This window comes from Anas acuta, chromosome 23, assembly GCF_963932015.1.
Source record: "Anas acuta chromosome 23, bAnaAcu1.1, whole genome shotgun sequence".
NCBI lineage: Eukaryota > Metazoa > Chordata > Aves > Anseriformes > Anatidae > Anas > Anas acuta.
In genome coordinates, this window is record NC_089001.1 from 2,187,135 (window position 1) to 2,205,540 (window position 18,406).

The 18,406-nt window shown below is 56.4% G+C and overlaps 1 protein-coding gene across 3 annotated transcripts in view; it reads left to right on the plus strand.

Annotated features, from left to right (window-relative positions):
• Positions 1 to 17,275, plus strand: part of BCL9L (BCL9 like) — a 44,821-nt gene extending 27,546 nt beyond the window's left edge. Inside the window, exons 2-8 of one of the 3 annotated variants that reach the window (XM_068659126.1) lie at positions 3,494 to 3,857; positions 5,680 to 5,802; positions 7,309 to 7,519; positions 8,259 to 8,343; positions 8,762 to 11,144; positions 11,370 to 11,636; positions 12,770 to 17,275. In XM_068659126.1, coding sequence (XP_068515227.1) covers positions 3,557 to 3,857; positions 5,680 to 5,802; positions 7,309 to 7,519; positions 8,259 to 8,343; positions 8,762 to 11,144; positions 11,370 to 11,636; positions 12,770 to 13,929 — 4,530 coding nt within the window. In that variant the 5' untranslated portion in view covers positions 3,494 to 3,556 and the 3' untranslated portion in view covers positions 13,930 to 17,275. The other 2 variants (XM_068659129.1, XM_068659127.1) reach the window with 2 other exon arrangements.
• Positions 17,276 to 18,406: the final 1,131 nt, after the last annotated feature.

Genomic DNA, 18,406 nt, shown 5'->3' on the forward strand with positions numbered 1-18,406 from the left:
AATGGTGGGGGGATCAAGGCAGCCAGAAGCAACCCATCTTGCTCCAGGTCACCCGTGGGATCAGTGGCAGCCAGGGGCAGAGCCCAGGAGTCTTGGATCCTTGCTTCAGCCACTGGGAATTAAATTTTCTATTGTCTTTAAAACTGCTGGGCTGGAGTGGGTGTGTTGCTAAATTGCGGAGGGAGCCAGATTTCTCTGCAATCTCCTTTTTGTCGTGTTCTTTTCAAGATGTTTTGGAGCGTTTGTCTCCCCGTGTCAGTGTATCTACTTCCTAATTAATTCTCTTCCCCGGCCCAGATGTGTGCCTGCCTGCTGGAAGCTGCTTGGAAGGGGTGTGCACGAGGAGCTCGCGGCACTCAAGGTGTCTGTCAGCACACAGCAACCACACAGACGGGAGGCTGGGGTGGATTCCTGCTACGCATCCGCAACAGGATCCAATTGTTGCTCCTCCTGAAAGCACGGCAGAATCTGCAGGCAGCTGTTTGTGGCCTTTCTGCCCTTAGAATTTGCAGAGGGAGCATTATCGGGCTCAGTTAAGACCGGAGAATGGGACAATTTCCCCAGGGGAAGTGCTGCTGCTTGAGCCAGGATCCCCAGGCAGCTGTGCTTGGCTTTGTGTGCTCAGCACTCGAGGTGAGGTACAGTGCCCCAGAGCACCTGCCCACTCCCAGAACGAAGGAAGAAGGGACTTGAAAAAGATGCCCCAAAAATGTAATGTTCTGGAGGGACCAGGCAGCATCCGAAGGTTTCGTTAGGGGGGCTATGAGGTCCTTCGGGGCTGCTGGCCGTGCTCCCTGCCACAGGTTGGAAAGTCCTGCCTCTAAGCGTGTTGGTTGACAGCTCGTAAACATTGCCTGGTTTCTCACTGAAGATGTGACCAGAAGAAAAACTCTGGCTGGGCTTGGAAAGAGCAGGGGAATCCTTTGCCTTGGAGAGACGCTTCCTTTAGAGGTGTCTCATGCCCAAAGGTGCTCTCCAGCAGCAAAAGCCGCGCAGACCCAGCCCAAAAGCCCAATAAAGTAGCAGATCAGGTGGAGTGGTGCAGCCTCAACCCTCGGCAGCTCCTCTTACACGGCCAGGAGGTGTTCCCTTGTAGAATGCAGCCTGTGCGGTGTCCCATTTGGAAGGAAGCTGCAGTTCCTGCTTGCACGAAGGATGGTTTTGGGAGACGTCTGGTTGGGTTTCATCCAGGCTGCACCCAGAGGTGTCCATCCACTTGTTAGCCCACGGATGAAGCACCTCTGATGGTGAGCTGCCACGGTGAGCTGCAGGGACCTGACTTTCTTCCTCCTTCCTCGGGGTGCTCACACGCCCGTCCCTTGCTGCGCTACAGCCGAGGCTGTGCTGCAGCGCTGCTGAGCACATGTTTGGTGAGGCACTTTGGGATCTGCTTTGAATAAAACCCTGCCTTCATGCAGATGTGCCCCAGTCGGGCTCACCTCTCCAGCCCGGAGCTGCTGTGGATGGCGCTGGTGGCTCCTCCTTGGCTGATGCAGCACCCGCTGGTGCTCATCACTTGGTGACCCTCAGGGCTGCGGCACGTCGCCTTGCCAAAATCGCCCGGTGCGGAGCCGGTGCCGCGGCACGCGGGGACTTCAGGCCACCAGCGGCGGAGCTGCTGAAGGGTTTGCTGTCTGAGATGCTGTCTGGCAGCATCCCCTTCCAGCGGGGAGAAGCTCCCCGAGGCTGGCGAGCCCGTGATGGCAGGCAGCACGCGTGCTGCAGTCTGTGCCATATGGACCTTCTCCTCCTCCCTGCTCCGCTCCCCTCCCCCTGCGGGCGCTTTGACGGAGCAATCGGGCAGGCGCTGGGACAGCGACTCCGCCATAAATCTCTCCTGGTGTGGAATGAGGGGTATAAATATCCAGAGAGTGATGTGATCTTTCCAGCTGCTATTAATAGGTCCCCGGAGAACCAGAGCGCGCTAGCAAGGCTGGCTGACGCTTAAAGGGCTAGCAACTCCCCGATGTGCTGTGAAAATTAATCAGCGCTGTGGCTCACCATCTTCCTCCAGGCGAGAGCGGAGCCCTCGGAGAGGTGTGTGGAGGAGGAGGGAGCAGCTTTAGGCCGAGCTGTGCACAAATGATGCGGCTCAGCAGCTCGCGGTGCCGCTGCTGCGGGCTTCTCCGCTGGGCACCGCTGTGCCAGCCGGCTGCTGGCTCCCCCGTGCCCTGCAGGGAGCACGCGTGGAGAAAAACGTTTTGCAGGCAGGGAACTCGTTGGGAAATTGGTGGCAAGATGCAGCGCATCCCTGTCTTTCCGAGGTTACGGGTCTGCAAAGGGGGCTTTGGTCTTTATCTGTGTGCCAGTCTGGGGATGGTGTTGTGCCCCAGCGTGGCTCTTGGCACTGCTGTGTCTTCAAACCTGCTTTCAGCACGCTGGAGGTGGTGCTCACGGTGCTGCCGGGCTCTTTTCTGTCCTATTTAGGGATGTGGGGTTTCATCTGGAGCTTCCTGTCCTTGGGTGGCAGAAAAAATCCCTGCTCAGCATCTGGGCTGCTTAAGGCCAGCTGGGAAGAGCAGAGCGTGGCCCCAGCCAGCCCTGGGTGCTGGGAAATTCATCTGCCTGTGCAAGGGAAAGGTTCAGGCCGGTGTGGAGGGGGTGTCACGCAAGCAACATAACCAAAGTAAGCAATTAGAGTAATCCCTCAGCCTTCACAAGCTCATGACGAGGTTGGATGAGGCTTTAGGCAACCTGATCCAGCAGGAGGTGTCCCTGCCCGTGGCAGAGGGTTGGGATATGGTGGTTTTTAAGGTCCCTTCCCACTCAAACCGTGCTGTGGTGCTGTGAAACACGTGGCTCGCTCTCCCGAAGCCTGCGTGCTCTGCCCTGACCTCGAAATGTTCTGCCTCGGCCTGCGGGGCTTTCCAGACAGACGGGCTGGGTCTGGAGCAGCAGAGCTTCGCCGGCAGGCCCTGGGCATGTTGCATCGTCCTGCTGGGCTGGAAGCTGCTGCCGAGGTGGGAGCTTCCCCGCAGGGGCTCGGGGCAGGAGCCGGCACCATCCCTGCAGCCCCTGAGACACGGGGATGCGGCTCGGCTGCCTGCTGCCACCTGCCCTGGGCTCCTCTTGCCTGCAGTGCGTTGCCTTTTCTACCTTCTCTGTTTGGTCTTCTGCTCAGGAGAGCTTCTCTGCTGCCTCCAGCCTTTTCAGCCCTCCTCTGTCCCTTCCCAGCCCTCTCTCTCTCCATGGGTTTGTGCCAAGAGCACTTTGTGTTCCCACAGCTGTCTCCTGCGTGCGTAACGCAGCGCAGGGTGCTGAGTTAGCAGCAGCAGCGCCTGGGCTGCCCAGACATCACAAGGGGCCCTCAAACCACGAGGTTGCAGAGGTGTCTGACCTCTGGTGACACTGCCAGAGCAGCTCTCAGCATCCTTCCGTGCACCAAAGGGCAGGGCTGGCACGCAGCAATGCCCCGTTCTCGTCCTGACCCCGTAAGTGAGGGCTCTCTGCCCGCGGGCTCTGTGCTGACCCTCTCTGCCCTCTTCTCTTGCAGGTTTCTGACCGAAGGGCTTGGGAGCTCCCTGCAGTGGTGCCGTGGGCCGCTCCAGCCAAACCAATGCACCCTGACAACAAACTGCCCAGCCATGGCAAGGCAGGCAGCGGCGGTGCCCCAGCCCAGCACCACAACGTGAGCCAAGCACCCACCTGCAACCTGGGCTCCAAGGGTGTGGGGGCGGGCAGCCATGGCAGCAAGGCCACTCAGATCTCCCCTGGCAACTCTGGACTGAAAAACAGCCAGAACGCTGTCCCAAACTTCAGCTCCTTGAAGGGCAAGGTGAAACGGGAACGAAGCATCTCAGTGGACTCCGGAGAGCAACGAGAAGCCAGCACCCCGTCGCTGGACACGGAATCGAAAGGTAGCGTGCTCCTAAAGCTTGACTCAGCCAGCCCTTCTCTCGGTTGCTCCAAGCATCTTGGCAGGACCAGGGCTCGGAGCAGCTGTGAGCATCTTGTGTTTCCATGCTGCCACTGCTGTTCGGGCTTGCCCTGGCTGCCTGTGCATCTTTTGCATCTCTGCTTGGCATAGCTGCAGCTTTGGGAGCAGAGTGGCTGACTGTTGTCCCTGTGTTTTGTTTTGTTTTGTGTTTTTTTTTTTTTGCTTTTCATTCCCTAAACTGCTGGTTGCACTGGGAGCCTTGGACTCTGCTTTTCACGGGCTTCTGAGGTGTGCTGAGCAAGACCTTCACTGAAACTGCTCCGAGTGCCCCTGCTCTGTGTTGTACAGACTTTCAACTCAGGACAGAATTTAGTTTTGTGTTTTTTTTTTTTTTTCTGTCTCCTCACTGCTGGCAAAGCTCTGCCTTTGTGGTATTCTTGCAGCTGTCCAGCTACTCCGCTGTGGTTAGCGAGGAGGTGCTGCAAGGGTCTCTGTCTGAACAGCTCTGTGGTTTCATCAGCTAGGGGTGACTCTTGTGCTGAAGCATGTGGCTTCTGGAAAAGGGCTGAGTCAGTACTTCCAAACCCTCTGGCTTCCCTGCCCCAGCTGCCCTTCCCTGTAGTTTCTTGCATTCCACCAAGCCTGGTGCTCAATGGCTGCGTGTGGCGCTTGGCTCCAGGAAGCAGGCTTGGGGGGGGAGAAATGCCAACGGTGCCCAAGGAGCAGAAAATCACTGAAGTGACAGGATCAGGACTGAATGCCTGAATCTCCTCCATTTCTGCTGCAATTCATTGATGTGTCATGTGAATACAGCCCATAAATCATTCGATGTTGTCCAAAGGGTGATCAGTCAGTGTTATGCTAAAGAACAGTGCCCAGCCCAGTCTGAGCAGGTGCTCCAGGACCTTTACTGGGGCTGGGGGATGTCAGCGTGAGGCTGCTCACCCCTTGCATCCTGGCTGGGCTGGCAGAGCCATCCCTCGGAGCACTCTGACACGTGTGTATGTGATGGAAGGTGTAAATATCAACAGGACCTGTGGAAACCAACCACTTCTCTGCCTCGCTGGGAAATTGGTAGTCCCCAAGGGTAGGAAAGCAACCTGCAAGCCAAGAAGCTCAGCTCTGCTCAGCACGGGCTGTGGCAGCTGCCTCGCTCAGCTCTGCCCTCGAGCATCCCCCATAGTCATGCTCTGGTCCTGTCTCTTTTTTATTTCCGCTCAATTTTGGAGGCTGTCTGCCCTTGGTTGCTTGGTGGGGAGGCAGGGGGAGAGGTGAGTGTTGTCATTTCTCTTCACCCACTGCTCTGAAGTCTGTGGCCAGGCCAAAAAGCCTTGCTCGGTGGTTCATCAGGACACCCTCGCAGGAACTGCCTGCTTGGAGCTAGCAAGAGAAAGGGGAGGAAACCAGCAGGTCTCTAACAAGCTCCCTGCCTGTCTGTTGTGCTAGACTTTGAGTTTTTGTGAACAGCAGACAGTCTGGTACTGACTGTGCCATCCTGGCAGCACTACAGCCAGCGCTCTGCCTCCTGAGGAGGCTGCGTTTCACCAGTGCATCCCATTGCTGTTTAGGGTCTTGGCACACCATGCCCGGGGTGGCCCTTGGCAGGGGACAGTGTCTCAGTGCCAGCTGCAGGATGTGGTCTTAGTGAGCCTGGGCTTTGGTGAGCTCCGAACTGAAGAGCCTGGCCCTTGCACCTTGTGCTTCCCAAGCTGACCCGGCGTGTGGCACGCAGCCAAGCAGAGCCCCAGCCCCCCAAAAGGGCTCTTCAGCTCAGCTCTTCTGATCGTGGTGTCCTTCCACAGGTGAGGTAGCTCCCCGCAGCAAGCGGCGGTGTGTGCTGGAAAGGAAGCAGCCGTACAGCGGGGACGAATGGTGCTCGGGACCAGACAGCGAGGAAGACGACAAGCCCATCAGCAGTGCACACAGTGAGTGCCCACCCTCACCTCTCCCAGAAGCTTAAATAAAGCCAAATCTCTCCGAGTGTGTTGTGGCAGGCCGTTGTGCTGTGAGAGCGTTGTGGTTTCTTCCACTTCCAGCCACGGCCATGAGTTGAAGCCCGGCTGTTCCTAAAGCCTAGGATGATGTTTTGAAATTTTACAGGTATAAAGGTTTTGTGAGCTTCCACACCTAGTTGCTCAAATTTCCATCTCTTCTGTCCACTAGAGTTCAAGATGTTAGAAAAAAGATGTCTGTTTCTCTTTGGAAGCAGCACTCTCCCTGCTGTGGCAGTTTGATATTGCAGTGAGTCAGCAAATGTGTGTGTTTCGTGAGGGTGTTGGGCAGCAAAACATAGGTCTCTCCTGTTTTCTAAATGCATCAAAACTCTCGGATATTTTGCATTTAGGATTCAGTTTACTTTCAGTTTGTAGCAGGGAGAATATTTCACAGAATCATGAAATGGCTTGAATGCCTTCAGGCATGGGGCATCTGCAGCTCCTCTGGGCATCGTGTTCCTGCACCTCACCGCCCTCTGAGCGAAGAATTTCCTCCTAATACCCAATCTAGATCCCCCCTCTTTTAGCTTAAAACCATTCCCCCTCATTCTATCATTGTCTGTCCACAAAAAAAGTCGCTCTTCATATTTTTGTGAGGCCTGTTTAAGTACTGAAAAGGCCACAGCGCAGGGCCTGGTGGCACCCAAGAGCCGTGGTGGGTGTGAAACACAGACGTGTGTGCCACCAAGCTGAGGGGGGTTTTTGTGACATCTTCTCCAAGATGTTTCCCCAAACCACTTCTCCCAGTGGGTTGGAGGGATCTGTGTCTCCCCCCGTCAGGTTTCCAGTGGTGTCTCTGCTCTTCGCTGCTTTGTGACAGGCTGCTGGTGTGCCCGGGGGTCTGCAGGGAGGGCCCTGGTGAAAGGAGAGCGTGTGTGTGTGGAGCCATGCGAGAGGAAAGCCATGAATAGTGCTTATTAATATGAATTAGGAATATTGTTTAACGATTGATGATGATTAATGATGAGCACTGGCAAAAAGCAGCCCTTCCCTCCTCTGCTCACCTATGTGTCTCTCGCTACGGCCGTGGGAAGGGAGCTGAGGTGAGCCCGACCCCTCGCCCTGAGGTGAAGGGGAGACCCAAACTGGGCCCTTGGGGTGCTTGGGGACACCCCCACCCCCAGGACTGCTGGGTGGGTGCTGCCATCTGCCGGTGTCAGGAGCTCAGGGTGCCGGGCCCTTGGCTTCTCCTCTGTGACTCTAGAAGAGAAGCGCCCTGACACCGAGAGGCATTTTCATGCCCGGCCCTGCAGTGGCGTGGCCTTTATGCAGAGACTGATCCCTCTGCTGTGGCTGAGGGCTGCTGCTCCAGCCTTCCTCCTGCCCTGCACCCCCTTTGTTAATCCTCCTGGTGCAGACACCGGTGCCATTTGGCAAGGACTGCCCTGGTTCCCTTGCTGTGCTGGCTTTACTAACTCGACTCCTGTGCTCCCGCAGATTGTAATGTAGCAGACCCTGCGATGTCCACAGCCTCGCAGCTTGGCCCAGGGTCCAACCCGTTGCCAAACCTGAACGAGACCAGTTCTTCCAGCACGCCTCATGGTGCTGCCCCGGGCTTACGGTCGGACGGTGCAGGAGGAGGAGGCAGCGGAGCAGGAAAGCAGCCCTCGCAGTTCGTTTACGTCTTCACAACGCACCTTGCTAACACGTAAGCAGGAAACCCTGGTACCTTCCACTCCTGTGGGACTGGCCTGGCACAGCAACCTGCTGTGTGCTGCACTTGACTCCAGGAGGGCTGGACAAACGTGTCTGGCTCTGTTCAGTTACGCTGAGTTGGGTCCCTGCTGGGGTTCAGGAAGTTTGCTGGCAGCTACTGCTCATGGGCAAACTTTGCCTTCTGTGCACACTTCCTCTCAGCAACGTCTAGCGCTGCTTTCTGTGATGTTCACCGTAGAGTATATCTAGTCAGCATCTAACCGAAGCTTTGCCCAAAGCAGTGTGAGCTGCTGAACTGATTCAGAAGCATCCAGGGGGTTGGGGTGCCACAGGGAGTGCCATGCAACACTCGGTGTTCGCCACTCGTTTCCTCACCTCTGTCCTGCGTTACCTCAGCCGCGGAGTCCAGCTTGTTAGATCACAGATTCTGTGTGGTAGATCCCAGAGCATTTTGGCAACAAGCCACCCTTAAGGCAGCGTGGAACAACAGGCACAAAGCAGAGCAGAGGGCCCAGCACAGCACATGGGAAGATGCAAAGTCCAAGGCAAGTGGTCTTCAGTGAGAGAACCTCACCGTGGCCTGTGCAGGACAGGTGGGGGGACTCTGAGCTTATCCCCCCTACTCATTTGCCTCCTAAGAATTCCCCGTAGGGCTGAAGAGAGGCGGTGGCACCAGGGGCCTGGGATGGGGCTCAATGTCTGACCTTGGGCGGTTGGTTCTCTCTCCCCAGAGCTGCGGAAGCTGTCTTGCAGGGCCGAGCTGACTCCATTCTGGCCTATCATCAGCAAAACGTCCCGCGGGCAAAGTTAGACCAGGTATACCAACTGTGGACCAAACGCTCCTGTTGGCATGTGCTGCTGACCCTTCCCTTCTGATATGGCCATTTCTCCCAGCTCCTGACTCAGCTGTGAAGGAAGGGGGGCGTCAGAATTCCCTTTCAGTGGTGTGGGAAGCTGCTTTTCTCTGAAACCTCTTCAGAGTGAGTCCTGGTTGCTGTAAGCTGTGAAGAGTTTGGGATGGGGCATGGCGTGTGGCCCTGCAGCCACGCTGGCAGAACACGTAACTGTGGATTTCTAGAGCATGCGAGAGGGCCTGCTTCTTCCCCACGAGGAATGAAGGCAGAGCAGCCGTGCGGCATGTTTCTGGGACAGCGTAGTCTCCTTTAGAGGGTATGGGGAAAACCACGCACAATTTTTTTTTCCTGCTCACTTTGGCTTCCCTTTTCTTTATCAGGCGCCAGCTCACAAAGTGCTGGGGGTTGCTGAGCAGCCTCCGATGAACCCTCCTGCTGCCAACACTCCACAGACCCAGCCACCAGCACCTCAAGCTAGCCAGCCACAGCCTCCCCCACCGCAGCCTCCTCCTCCGCCTCAGTCCATCGGTCAAACAGCTTTGCCTGCGCCCAGCAGCCTGCCCCAGGAAGGGACAAGCGAAGATGTCCGGAGAGATCTGACTCCCAACTCTCTGGGAAACAACAGTGCCAGCAACCAGCCCGGGAATAACCACCCCAATACGCCCACTGCATCTGCCAACACCATGCAGCCTGGGCAAGTGGACTCGGCTACACCCAGCTCCAGCCTCCTCGGGGAAGGCCCAGGCTCAGGGATGCAGGGGAACGGGCAGGCAGGCCTGGGCCCCAGAAACCCTATGAACTCCGAGGGGCTCTCGAAGGAGCAGCTGGAGCACCGCGAGCGCTCTCTGCAGACCCTGCGGGACATTGAGCGCCTGCTGCTGCGCAGCGGGGAGGCTGAGCCCTTCCTGAAGTCCGGCCAAACCACAGGGGAGGGTGGCACTGCCCCTCAGCCCCAGGCTGCCCCTGCCCAGCCTCCTGTACCCCCTGCCAGCATGAAGAAGTACGAAGAGCCTCTGCAGTCCATGATTTCGCAGACCCAGAGCCTCGGTGGCCCCAGCCTGGAGCATGAGGTACCCCACCACCCGGGCACTGACATGGGGCAGCAGATGAACATGATGATGCAGCGGCTGAACCAGGACAGCCTGACACCGGAGCAAGTCGCCTGGAGGAAGCTGCAGGAAGAGTACTACGAGGAGAAGCGCCGGAAAGAGGAGCAGATCAGCATCCACGGGCGGCCCATGCAGGAGATCATGATTCCACAGTCTATGGGCAGCATGATGATGCGTGGGCCCCCGCCCCCTTACCACAGCAAGCCTGGGGAGCAGTGGCCACCAGGGATGGGCGGCCAGCTGCGGGGTCCTATAGACGTGCAGGACCCTATGCAGCTAAGGGGAGGGCCGCCCTTCCCAGGGCCACGATTCCCTGGAAATCAAATGCAGAGAGTCTCTGGCTTTGGAGGGATGCAGAACATGTCCTTGGATGCTCTTGGGCCCATGAATGCTATGCAGAGGCCGGTCAGGCCTGGCATGGGATGGAGCGATGATCTGCCTCCTATGGGAGGCCCTGGGAACTTTCCGCAAGGCTCCCTGCCGTACCCATCGGGGCAAGGGGACCCTGAAAGGTTCATGAATCCCCGTGCCAGGGAGGAGATCCTGAGGCACCAGCTGATGGAGAAACGCCCGGTTGCAATGCAGAGGCCCATGGGGATGTCCAGCAACTCCATGGGCCAGGGGATGGAGATGGAGAGGATGATACAGGCTCACAGGCAGATGGATCAATCCATGTTTGCTGGGCAGATAACGGGGGACAGCCTGAGCAGTGCCCCCATGGGAATGGATTTTGCAGGCACGCGGGGGATGCTGAGCCCCCCTATGAGCCAGTCGGGCCTTCGGGACATGGACGCACCCATGGGCCCCGGCAACCTCAACATGAACATGAATGTCAACATGAACATGAACATGAACCTCAACGTGCAGATGACCCCCCAGCAGCAGATGATGATGTCGCAGAAGATGAGGGGCCCTGACATGATGGCCCACCAGGGGATGAGCCCCGAGGAGCTGGCCAGGGTGAGGGCTCAGAACGGCAACGGCAACGCCATGCTGGGGGGGGCGCAGAAAATGGTGATTCCCTCCCAGTTCCCCAGCCAAGGACAGCAAGGCTTCTCAGGCGGGCAAGGACCTTACCCCAACATGTCCCAGGAGATGGGCAGCACCTCAGACATGTTCAGCCCTGAGCAGGGCACCATGCCTGTGGGGAGCATCAGCGGCACCACCAGACTCAGCCACATCCCTCTGCCTCCAGCCACCAATCCTACACCCGCACAAGGGGGCAACTTGGCCAACATGCATCCAGCACCTTCCCGGGGGCTGGGCCGCCGGCCCTCTGACCTCACCATCAACATCAGCCAGATGAATTCCCCCAGCATGGGGCACCTCAAGTCCCCCACCCTCAGCCAAGTGCATTCACCGCTGGTCACTTCCCCTTCTGCCAACCTCAAGTCCCCGCAGACGCCCTCGCAGATGGTCAGCATGCCTCCTTCTAACCAGTCTGGACCCCTGAAGTCCCCCCAGGTGATGAGCTCCTCACTTAACGTCCGGTCCCCCACGGGCTCGCCGAGCCGCCTGAAGTCCCCCTCCATGGCTGTTCCTTCCCCTGGCTGGGTGCCGTCTCCCAAAGCCACGCTGCCCAGCCCAGGAGTCACCCAGAGCAAGCAGCCGCTCAGCATGAACTCCTCTGCTTCCATGGCAGGACTGGATCAGGGTACGTTGCTGTCTTGTGTGGGAGTGTGCGTGGTTTTGGCGGGTGTGTGGACATCCCAGGTGCTGGAGCGTGAGCCTCCTCTGAGGCTGGAGGGCTCCGGGCCTTGCCAGCTGTCTTGCAGCCTTCTCTGACGGCTGCCATCCTAAGGAGGGGATGGGGTTGCTGTCTGACAGGAGGAAGCCCCAGCACGTGGGCAGTACTGAGCCGTCTCTTTCTTGCTTGCAGGTTCTCTCCCTTCTGGGCCCAGGAGCAGTTCTTCGGCACCAGCCAGTAACCAGCCAGCCTCCAGCACCATGAACCCCAATATGCCTTTTACTTCCTCCCCGGATCCTTCCCCCTCCCAGAACCCCCTTTCCCTGATGATGTCTCAGATGTCCAAGTACGCTATGCCCAGCTCCACGCCTCTTTACCACAATGCCATCAAAACCATTGCCACCTCTGACGACGAGCTGCTGCCAGACAGGCCTATGCTTCCCCCGGGGAGCATGTCAGGTACGTATCTGCAGGGGGGATGGCCTTTGGGGGGACGAGGGATGTTGCTGTCCACAGGTCTGATGGGCTGGATGAGCTGCAAGAGAGCAGTTGTACAGCTGAAGCAGGCAATAAAAAGTTGTGTTCCCTCTTCTGCAGCAAGACAAGGTCACTCAGCCCCAGCCTTGGGGGTCTGGTGGTTGTGAGCAGAGCCAGGTGCCTGCACGAGCAAGGCTCTGGCTCAGCACAGTTGTGATTTCAGTAAGCAGCAGCCAGACATGCTTCACTAGCTGGTGGCACCGATGAGGACAGCTAGACAAATGGTTGGCTTTCGTCATCTGGTGACCAGCGTGAAAGGGAAGGGGAATTCCAGCAGGCTGTACCACTTGGTGTTGGAGTTTAAAGCTGTCTGGTAAATATTTTTGGTGGTTTTCAAAATGAAAAATCAACGTGTTGACTCTTTGCTAAGAAGTTACTTAGCTTGACCGCAGGCATGCAAATGCATGTGCTGCCTCTGAAACTGAACCCCTCTGCAAGCCCTGTTCGCTCTGCTGTATCGATGAACACATTCCTCCCTCCTGGACAGCACTTGTGTTGGGCAGCCAACGCTTGTCTTGTTCCTCCTTGCCACCACCCAGCAGTGTGTGGTCACAGGAGCTTGCTGGAGGGCTGGGCAGTGGTGCAGGGTCACTCCTCCATGCCTTCCAGGCACCCTGCTGAGATCCTGGTGTCCCCACAGAGCTGTTTCAACACGCCGAGCCATCTGGGACTATAAAATTAGCGGGCCATAAGAACTACAAATCCACATGAATTGCAGCTGTGTGTTCTGTTAACATCCCTGAAAACAAGCTGCTCCCAGCCAGGCCTTGCCATATCACCTGTCTCTCTGGCAGGAGCTTCTTGTGGTGGCCAAGTCCTGGCTGACAGCATCGCAGTGGCCAAAATTGAAATAGTTCTCTGCTGTTCCTGGGCTTAGGGAGCTGGATTTGGAGCGCTTCTTTCTGACGTTGATGCTTTGTGTTCTTCTTGCATCCCCTTGCTTGGGGCTTTCGGAGCAGGAGAGCAAAGCAAGCTCACACAGGGTGTGGATTTCACAGCCTGGAGAGGTGTGTGGGCAGAGTTAACTCCCTTCTCATTTTCTTTCTTCTCCCTAGGTGTGACAGGGAATCAGACAAATCAACTGCACTTAAACTCCGTGGGACCTGGATCCTCTCAGAGCCCCATGGGAATGAACCTGCCCGGTCAGCAGCCCCTCTCCCACGAACCACCCCCTACCTCCATGATGTCCTCCCCAAACCCTCTGGGCTCCAACATTCCTATGCACCCAAGTGCACCGGGGACAGGCGTCCCCCCCCCGAACCCCATGATGCTGCCCCCGGGGCCCCAGGACTCGCTGAACCAGCAGTGCGGCCCCGTGCCAAACAGCTCGCAGATGATTCCTTCCAACCAGCTCGTGTTCCCCCGCATGCAGCAGCCCCACAACGCCATGCAGTCTCCTGCAGGAGGCATGCCCATGGTCCCCAGCGGGGCAGGCGGCCCCGGCATGCAGCAGCATTACCCCCCAGGGATGCCCTTGCCACCCGACGACCTTCCTGCCCAGCAGCCCGGCCAGATGCCCCCTCAGCAGCACATCATGGGCAAGAACATCCCTCCTCGGATCGGCGAGACCTACCCTGCCGTGCTCCCCGGGGTGGCATCGGTGCTGAACGACCCCGAGCTCAGCGAGGTCATCCGCCCCACGCCCACCGGCATCCCCGAATTCGACCTCTCCAGGATCATCCCCTCGGAGAAGCCAAGCAGCACCTTGCAGTATTTCCCCAAAAGCGACAGCCAAGCACCCAAATCGCAGCCTTCCAACCTCCACCTCATGAACCTGCAGAACATGATGGCTGAGCAGCCCCCCGTGCGGCCAGGTATGAACGCCCCCAGCCTCCCGGGGCAGCAGGGCGTGCAGCGGGGACTCGGCATGCCCATGTGCCATCCCGGACAGGTGCCCATGCTGGGCAGGACAGGCATCCCGCCCCAGCAGGGTATGATGGGCAACAGCATGCACCAGGGCATGATGTCTCCGCAGCAGAGCCTGATGGCCCAGCAGAATTTCATGCTGATGCAGGCCAAGCAGAGGAGCATGTCCGTGTCGGGGGAGATGTACGCCCAGACGGGACACATGATGTCACCTCAGGGCTCGCTCATGGGGCCCCCGCCGCAGCAGAACCTGATGGTCACGCACCAGATGAGGCAGAGGAGTGTCTCCCTGGACAGCCAAATGAGTTACATCCCCGGGCCGGGGAACATGGCAAACCTGCCTTTCTGAGCACGGGGGGGGCCGGGTTGTACAGACGTTTTTAAACCTTTCGTCGGGGGCGGGTTGGGGCCAACGCCAGTGGAGGACACCAAGTGGGATGCTTTTCATATCGGATTTGCCTCTCTACAGAAAACCACATGTGCAGTAAACTTGATGTGAATTGTTCTTTTTTTTTTCTTCTTTTTTTTTTTTTTTTTTCCTCCTTTTTTTTTGAGGGGAAAGGGGAGGGTGGAGGGACTGGGAGTGGGAGTGGGGCTGTTAATTTTGAACCCTGTGTGTTGTCCAGGGACTTCCAGACCCTGTGGCAGTTTGTAAAGTTTTCATTTATCATTTTCCTCCTTCAAGTGTTTTTCTTTCTTTCTTTCTTTTTTTTTTTAATTTTTCCTTCTCTCTCCTTTTTTTTCCTTTTTGTTTTTTTTTTCCTTTAAAGCAACCAAAATGCGCAAGAGGGTTTTTGGAACTAGCTGTAAATAGGTCGCTGAGAAAGGCAAAACTTGTGCTGGTTTTTAATTGTTCTGTATTTCTGTGTTTTAATAGAAGCCTCAAAACATGTTTTAAAAAAAAAAAAAAAAAAAGAACAAAAAACATGCTGAAGGCAACAGTGTACAAGGATTGAAAGCTCTCCTGGGGGGAGGCAGGAGGATCCCCCAGGGTGCACAGGGCGTCGAGAGATTTCCTTATAGAGTGACTCTTTGTCAAACCTGTGTCATTCATGCGTTGGAGCAGTTTGCATGTGCAGGTTGTACGGTTTCACGCAGATCTTAGGCCCCTGTGGAGTCTGTGCTGAGCACCAGAACACAACCAGTGACTGAGGACCACTGGGGAGGTCGGAGCTGTGGCCCCAGCCACTGGAGCAGCGCTCAGCTGGCCGGGCAGAGGCCTCAGCCCCTCGGGATCCCGCTGGCACTGCTCCACGGGGATGCTGCTTTGGCTGTGAAAGCTGGGTGGCTCCTCCTGGTGCTCCCCGGAGAGGCCAGCCAGGAGCCCTGCCCTTTCGCAGCCTCCCTCCACCAGTCCTTCACCCACCCATCGTCCGCCGTGATCACAACGTGTCCCCTCTACCTCTGCTGTTGAATGGTCTCCCAGGTCTTCCTTCCCCATCACACTTGCCTGTGCTCCTCATCCGGGCTTTCAGAGGCAGTTTTTGTCCCATCTTGCCCCGAGCTCCCTGTTGCAGCCCCGCCGTACTGCACTGTAGAGGGCCAGCTGGTGCAGGTGAGCTGTCCCTGCACGCAATACTCAGCTCAGAAGCAGAGTTGTCTTGCATGGTGTCAGCAGTGTGGCTGCTCTGCGTTTCTGATCTCAGAGGCTGAGGTTCTTATCCCGAGGCTGACGGAAGCCATTTGAACAACTCAGGCTTTTCTGGATGCGCTTCGCCCTCCCATCCTCCGTTCTGTAAGGTCTTCCTGCACATGGCACCAGTGTTTTTTTTTTCCTGTGTCTGTCCACTGAAGGGACTGTGGGGTTAAGCACATGCACTTCTGTACACACAGGATCTCTGGATCTCTGCAGGGACCACGTTCCAGCATGGTGAACCCTATGGGTATCCCACTGTGAACTCAGGGCACTCGATTGCCACACGAACACCAGCTGGAGGATTATCTCTGCAAAGCCAGACTCAGCATACTACCTCTCTTGTAACAGCGCTCACCTTTCCCTACTTGAAACCGCAGGGAGGAGAAGGCTTTCAGAAGGGGAGGTCGTCAAGTAGAGAGGGATTGGCAAAGCTTTTTATTGTGTTGCAAGCTGTTAGAAAAGACCGGCAGGTGGTGAAATGTCACTCCAGTGTCTGCGTTGATTGGATCTGTAACGAGATTTAGCCACAAAGTCTGATCAGGAATACCCTGACGTGTTGGGGTATTTGTAGAGTGCGGTACTAGGTTGGAAGTGTGGGTCTGGATCTGAGGAAGAACTTCACTCTGGTCTCCTGCTTCGTGGTGTTATGATCTGACCGAGCATCTCTTTAAAAAAGTGGCAAACCAGGAACAATCCTGGAAAGTGCTCGTCCCTGCCTTGGCAGTTAGGGCAAAGAGGAATCGTCTTCAACCTGGGCTAAGTAAGTGTGCTTCGGACCTGACATTGTAGCTGCTTGGATTCTCCATCCTCTCAGGGTGTGTGTTTCACCTGGGAGGATGTGGCTCGAGCAGATGCAGCTTTTTCTTAGCTTGACTAGCCTGAAAGGCTGTGGCTTCCCTTGGCTGCACTTTGGGGTGTTGGCTGCTGGTATTTTCTTGTAAACACCCAAATACCAACGCCATCCCCGAACCTTGCTCATCACCCACCAGCTAGTCTCGGTTAATTTAAAGCCATAATATTTTTTATATATATATAAAAAAAAAAAAAAGCTTTTTTTTGTTTGTCTGTAGACAGCTGTTCTTTCGGTCCAGTTAAGATCTCTGCCTGTCAGTACCTCCCCTGTCGTCCCCTCCACCCAGCCCAACTCAGAAGTTGCCTGGGACTCCCCGCGTCCCCCTGTCAGCAGCACCTTGTCCCTGTGTCCTCCGCAGCACTGGAGAAGCCACCGCTGCCCGCACGTGGGCAGCCTGATGGCAGGAGGAAGACCTGTCCTTGGGTGATAAATTACTAGGAAGCAAACCCTTTCGACTCAGCATACAAAAGGGAAATCCTGGCATTATTCCAGCTGCGGGCTGTGGGTTTCAGAGCAGCACTCGGGGGGCTCTTCCTCAAAACCCCCCTGCCCTGAAGCCAGCCAGCCCTACCCTGACTGCTGTGACGGGGGAAGCACAGGGAGATGAGGTGCACAGCACCTTCTGCCTGGGCACTGCTCCTCGCTGTGCCCGAGCTCAGCACTTCTGGCAGGAGCTTCTCTGGAAGCGAAGTAACAGCAAGTCCTCGTTAGACCTGGGCAGAGTGTGCCATCGGCCGGCTACCCGCTGCTGTGAGCTGTGTCTAGTCTCGTGTCTTGTCGTTTATTGCTCGGCTTCCCAGCTTGAGTTCTGTGTACTGACTCCACCTAATCACGGTAAAAGGTTTGCCCATGTTTTAGCCATGACTTCGCAATGTTTTTTTTTTTTTTCTGGCTCTGAAAAGTAAACGTTGGGAAACAGCATCTTTCAGTACATCAGTAATCACACACCTGGAATTAGCTTTCACATTGAGGTAATGGTGACTGACCTGTTCTCTGTCATCCCATGGAGAAACTTCCCCAGTCATTTTGTACCATTATATAAATATATATATAAATATAAATATATAAATACAATATGTGAAGACATCTTATTGGTTTTTATTTGAAACAATTTTTAGGCTTGTTTTTGGGTATCTGTGCTGCCTGTAATGTATTGACCTGTTTTATAGGTGCCTTTTTATTAAAAAGACAAATTTCAAAACCTGACCTTGTGCCTGTCTTCGATGGTCTGTGTGATGTTCTGCAGGTGTGCACAGCGTGGTGGTGCCTGCAGGAGCTTGGCTAATGTCACCGGTGGCAGGTTGGTGCTGATGAGGGAGCCCAGCTGGACGTCAGGAAGAGGTTCTTCAGCGAGAGGGTGGTTGCACACTGGGACAGGCTCCCCAGGGACGTAGACACTGCACCAAACCTGCCTGAATTTAAAAAGCGATCGGACTGTGCACTTAGGCACATGGTCTGAATTTTTGGGTAGACCTATGTGGTGCCAGGAGTTGGGCTTGATGATCCTTATGGGTCCCTTCCAAGTCAGTATTCTCTGATTTTTACGATCTCTGTGTCCAGAGCCAGGCTGAGGAAGATGCACAAGTCAGCAGTGTGGATGCTGAAATGCTCGAGCATTTGTGTCCCGCTGGGAGATTGGGGGAAGGCCGTAGGTTGTTGTTTCGATAAGGAAAATGAAACTCGGTGCGAGCTGCAGCAGGCAGGGGCATTGGGGCTGTGCAGGGCTGTGGGGAGAGCCCCGGCCCCGCAGCGCTCCCAGGCACGCGGCCACTCATGCGTTCCCCACCTCGTGCCTGGTGCTGTGCGCTCCGCTGCCTGCCACAGCCTCAGGGCCGCCGTGCACAGCGGGGGCTCTGCTAACTAAAACAACCCAGCTGCAGTTCCTGGGCAGCTCGGGCACCCCGTAGGAAGGAGGGAGCAGCACATTGCTCTGGGAGCTGTTCCGTGGCCCCTTTGGTGAGCACCGGGGCTGCTTGTGGGCTGTCTGCTCCCTCCTCTCGCTGCATGCCCAGCTCAGCTGTCATCGTGAGAGGAAGCAGGGCAACTGAAACAGCAGCTGGCTGGATGCAGTGGGGATGGAAAGTGGCAGGGGACAGCCCAGCAATGGCAGAGGTTGCTCTGGGTTCTCCCTCCCCAGCTCTGTCTGGCTCCCAGGCCCTCCCAAGTGCGGGTTGCTGCAGGAGCAGCGCCCACCCTCGTGGTCTGCCAGCTCTTTGCGAGCTGGTGGGTCCCTGCACAAAGGGGGGACGCGTGGCAGGAACGTGCCATCAGCCCACTCCGTTTGCAGGTGCATTTCCCTTCTGGAAGTGACACAAATGCAGTGACATACAAGCACCA